This window comes from Triticum aestivum, chromosome 3B (genome assembly GCF_018294505.1).
Source record: "Triticum aestivum cultivar Chinese Spring chromosome 3B, IWGSC CS RefSeq v2.1, whole genome shotgun sequence".
NCBI classification, from domain to species: Eukaryota; Viridiplantae; Streptophyta; class Magnoliopsida; order Poales; family Poaceae; genus Triticum; species Triticum aestivum.
Genome location: NC_057801.1, coordinates 272,499,864 through 272,504,253, shown reverse-complemented (window position 1 = coordinate 272,504,253; position 4,390 = coordinate 272,499,864). Strand labels below are relative to the sequence as shown.

At 42.9% G+C, this 4,390-nt stretch overlaps 1 protein-coding gene and 1 long non-coding RNA gene across 3 annotated transcripts; both read left to right on the top strand.

Moving 5' to 3' along the window:
• Positions 1 to 404: 404 nt before the first annotated feature.
• On the top strand, positions 405 to 2,482 carry LOC123067482 (probable 26S proteasome non-ATPase regulatory subunit 3). Its single transcript, XM_044490261.1, has 5 exons — positions 405 to 860; positions 1,557 to 1,694; positions 1,762 to 1,898; positions 2,299 to 2,326; positions 2,450 to 2,482. Exons 2-5 carry the CDS (start codon positions 1,572 to 1,574, stop codon positions 2,480 to 2,482), a joined length of 321 nt encoding a protein of 106 aa, XP_044346196.1. The 5' UTR covers positions 405 to 860; positions 1,557 to 1,571.
• A 342-nt stretch (positions 2,483 to 2,824) lies between these two features.
• On the top strand, positions 2,825 to 4,046 carry LOC123065347 (uncharacterized). 2 transcript variants are annotated; one of them, XR_006430978.1, is made up of 4 exons: positions 2,825 to 2,867; positions 2,955 to 3,358; positions 3,453 to 3,500; positions 3,615 to 4,046. It is a non-coding gene; the product is annotated as an uncharacterized lncRNA (long non-coding RNA). The 2 variants fall into 2 exon arrangements; XR_006430977.1 differs by lacking the exon at positions 2,825 to 2,867 and having other exon boundaries at positions 2,874 to 3,358.
• Positions 4,047 to 4,390: the final 344 nt, after the last annotated feature.

The window sequence follows — 4,390 nt, the reverse complement described above, 5'->3', positions numbered from 1 at the left end:
AAGAAGAAGGAGAGGGTTGCCATGGCTCATTAGTTCTGCGGTTCTTCCAATATGATAATTGGTGTGTTCTCATACAGGCAAATTGTAAGGAAAATAACATTTGCGAGGTGATCAACTCATGTAGATTTTTTTTTTCTCTACAGCATTAGGACAAAAACAAAAAAGACAAGAGTTGGTCACCGATTCACCGGATTAAACACTCATATTCATCGGAGAGGGCACACAATATTGATCAGTGTCTTTATCTTTATTGTCCCGTGGCAACGCACAGGCATTGTCCTATGGAATAAAAAAACCTCGAGTTGGTCACCGATTCACCGGATTAAACACTCATATTCATCGATCTGTTACTGCTAATTTTACCCCTTACAATACCCCCTCCTCCGGCCTTCCTTTCACTCCCCCTCTTGCACCGCACACACTGCCCCTCCCCCCACCTCAACCTTGTCATGGACGCCGCGATGTCGGAGGTCGTTGAGATGAACGACTCCACCTAGCCCGCCCTCGCCACCGCTCCTTTGGCCGACGACGCGGTCGCGCCCGCTCTCTCCACCCTACAGCGTGAGTAGCCTGTCCGTCTCGCCCCCAGTCCTCATATCCCCCAAAACCCTAGCTCAGCTTTCGACGCTGTGGCCGCTCAGCGGGCGGTAGCTCATGTGTGTTTGCCTCGCCGTACCTGCATATCTGAAGGAGATCCCGTCCGTGGTCGAGGCGGGGTCGCTGACCAAGGAGGTCTGCCGGATCTCCCGCATCGTCCGCCTCACCGCCGCCTTGTTGCCCCCGACATCGCGGCTTTCCTCGCCTTCGCGCTGCCCCCTTCCTCCGAGGCCTTCACCCGCTTCTCCCCGCTCCTCCCCAAGGTATTTTTCTGCCTGCAACTTCAGATCTCTCGTGATTTGGAATAAACACGCAATTATGCCTGAATATGATGACAGTGTCAAGGACGTGAGCATCTAATGCTATGTTTGTTAATCTACATGTGTTAAATGTGTCCTGGCTGCCGATTGACATGGTATATCATTTTGGATTTATAGGCCTTTTAGAAGTAAATGGTAACTCATAATCTAGGCCATTGTAGTAGAGTAACTGTTAGCCGGCTACTGCGTGGTGATGCAATGCGAGCCTTTAGATTTTCGAATTCAGTTCCACTGTTGAAGTTCACGACAAATCAGGTTCCTTCTATTCTAACGATTAATTGGTAATTGACAGTCTTGGGTATCTCATGTTATGTATGACTTCAGATAATTCTGGATTACCTGGCTTATTAGAATTCATAATCTAGATCATTACTGCAACCACAAAGCAACTATTAGTGTATGATGATACAGTATGAGGCTCGAGTAATTCCATATTTTGCAATTGAGTTTCACTATTGAAGTTTATGTCGAACCAGGTTCCTTCTATTCTGATGCTTAATTGGTAATTCGCAATCTCATGCTTGGTGCGTAGGGGATTAGAACTTGCTTTTGTTTAATTCTGTACACGTCAATATTTTGAAACTAGAGTATTCTCTTGCTCAAAGGTGATTGATATTCATATGGAGTTACCTCTTGTAGGAAGATAGCAGTGAGATGGATGTTGATGTTGCAGCTCTAGCGGCTCAAGTTTCAATTAAGCATGGACTCCCAGAGATTAAAATATACTGCGACCTGCTTGTGTTGATTTTCCTTATAGATCACAAGAAATATGATGAGGTATGTTCAAGAATTTCCTCCACTGTGTCATCATTAGTGAAACATACCAATTTGATGTTCTCTTCAGGTTAAAGCATGTGCAAGCGCTAGCATTGCTCGTTTGAAGAATCTCAACAGGAGGACTGTTGATGTTTTGGCTTCTAGGTTGTATTCGTATTACTCGTATGTCCATGAACTCACCAACAGCCTTGCTGAAATTCGTGGGTGAGTTATTATATCATAATTAATCTCTACTCCTAATGTCTCAATTGGTAGAATAGTCTCCATGGTTTTTTTCCTCCCACCACTTTCATCCGGTTTTTTCGTCCCCTCCCGCACCCCCATGCACGCACCCAAAAAAACCACCCCGCACCACCGCTCCTCTCGATCGTCTCCCGTCTCCACCCGCCGCCCGCTGCCCTCATATTTTAGGAGATGTGTGCAAACGAACGTGTTGCGGCGGACGTTCAACTGCTACCTGTGCTCGACGGCGGCCGTCGTGTCGTCGGGTACGTACGTCCTTATACATCTTCTTTTGCACAAGTTCAACTCGCTTCTTGCGCATGCGCTCTGCCTGACTAACTTGCACTAAGTAGTTTTTTCTCATTTGGGGTTTTCTTTGCAGAGTGATTCCGGCTCTCATGCTTGGCAAGGTACGCAATTTTGATGCTTTAGATATTTATCTGGGTAGTGTACATCTTAGCGTTGTGTATGTGTAGTCAGAAATATACTGCCTATTTTACTCACGTGGTGTGTATTGGTGTTTGGAATTCAAGCATGTACTCATTCATACTGTAATTGAACTATGAATGAAGTGATCATGGTGTACGGCGTTGTCTCTAGGCCTACAAGTTCTGGCAATTTTCATGCAAGGAAATAACAGATACTAATTTCCTTGAATTTGGTCAAGGTTTCATTTGCTTCGTCATATAAATATAGGCTTATGCCTGAAAAGTCACATGGAAGATGAGGTTATCCCTGCTGGATTTGAACTCCGTAACCAAACATTTATATTAACTTCATTGTCTTAAAATGTTGGTTATATAAGTTTTGGGGCAGAGGGATTGAGTTTCACTTTAACTTGTACTAACAGACATAAGGTGAGAATGTGGGAGAAGTAAAGGTTGCATCTGACAAGAACGAGAGGAAATTCAAAGATGGCTCGACGATCCGAAGCATTCTTATCTGCTCCAGGTGCCACACACTTAACGATCTTCCTAGTCATTCTACCATCATTGCTGATAAGTTAGTATAGCTTCCTTACAATTTTCTGATCATCAGGGGGGTACGAAACCATGGAGGAGCTATTGGAGAAGATAACATAGTTTAAAATTGGAATTCACAACAAACATGGAAGCAACCGAGCACAATAGATAGGAGAGTTACAAGAGTTCATAATGACATGAAGAGAAAAAAGAGGAAACCATAGCTATAATTTTTCCATGGTTTAGGATATTTGATTTTTCCCATCTAAATGTAGTTTTCTATTTTGTAGCTTCCCAGTATCAGAAATGATAGCTATCATATTTCATTTCGTTATTTCAGTTATCAATTTTTCTTTCATTTGTTCAATTTCTAACAAAGAGTACCATTTATCTCCTTGCTTGAGCGATGTTCTGCTCTTTTCAAATTTTAGTAGGTGCAGGGATTATCTCTAATGGAATGCTTCAGGTTGCGACACAATGGTCACTCCCTTGACTTATCATATTTTAACACAACTTCATTAGCCATTTATAAGCTTCTTCATTTTTAACCATAGTTTTTTAATTGGTTTCATAGATGAAATAGTCCACATGGTTTGTCACGAGTTTTCCACATGGAGCAAAGGTAACATATGCCTACATGACATGTCTATGATGTATAAAGTTCTGAACCCCATGGCAATCTTGATCTTGTTCAGCAGCCAATGGCTTCTAATTCTGTGTCAATGGTTCTGCTCAGGATTTTCTGTCGATGATGTCCATTGACGAAGTGGTTCCCAGAGGTAGAGAGGCTGGTGGAAGATGTTGTGTAGAGTGTCTCTGAATGGGGGTTCGTCCGGCCGTCACTGCGGCTGGAGCTGCAGTGCGGGTACATGGAGATCAACGGGAAGGTATCCAACGCAAAGACCCGGTTTAGCCTCATGCATGGAGGACATGTACGTACTAACATAAACAAGATGACTAAGAGGTTCTCCGCTCTTCATCTTAAAGTGACGGGGGTGGATGCATTGTGCGCCATGAAGCAGAACAACTCCTCCAACAAGTGAACTAACTAATTTACATTGTATTCTTTTTATAGTTTATTCATGCCAAGTTCAAGGCCAATCTGAACTTATTTCTAAAAGCAGTTTCTGAACTCTGAAATTGTGTGACCAGTGTTGAAGCAATATTATGTGGCAACTCCTTTTATTGCTGATAATAATTCTATTCTCATTGACGGAAATAACTGGTCTAATTAGAAGATTAAGCACTGGTACTTTTTTAGTTGCTTATAAGGATTTTATTTGCGTTGACAATATTTACTGGCTGAAAATAATTAGATGATACCGAAGGCGAGAGAAGAGAGTATGCCTATGATCCATGAAGATGCGATTCAACACATGGTATGACTTCTTCAAAGAACCATCTCGATCCTTCTTTTTTTTCATATATGTCCAACCATTGAGGTTGTGGTGTCGAAGGTCGCCGGCACTCGATATTTGTATGATTTAGAGGGTTGGCCGGCGGCGGAGGTGA

Bases quoted from the DNA above. Each gene is read 5' to 3' on its own strand.
- LOC123067482 (XM_044490261.1), top strand. From the start codon at position 1,572: ATGGATGTTGATGTTGCAGCTCTAGCGGCTCAAGTTTCAATTAAGCAT. The intron at 1,695-1,761 runs GTATGTTCAAGA...TGTTCTCTTCAG, and splicing joins ATCACAAGAAATATGATGAG to GTTAAAGCATGTGCAAGCGC. The intron at 1,899-2,298 runs GTGAGTTATTAT...TTTTCTTTGCAG, and splicing joins AGCCTTGCTGAAATTCGTGG to AGTGATTCCGGCTCTCATGC.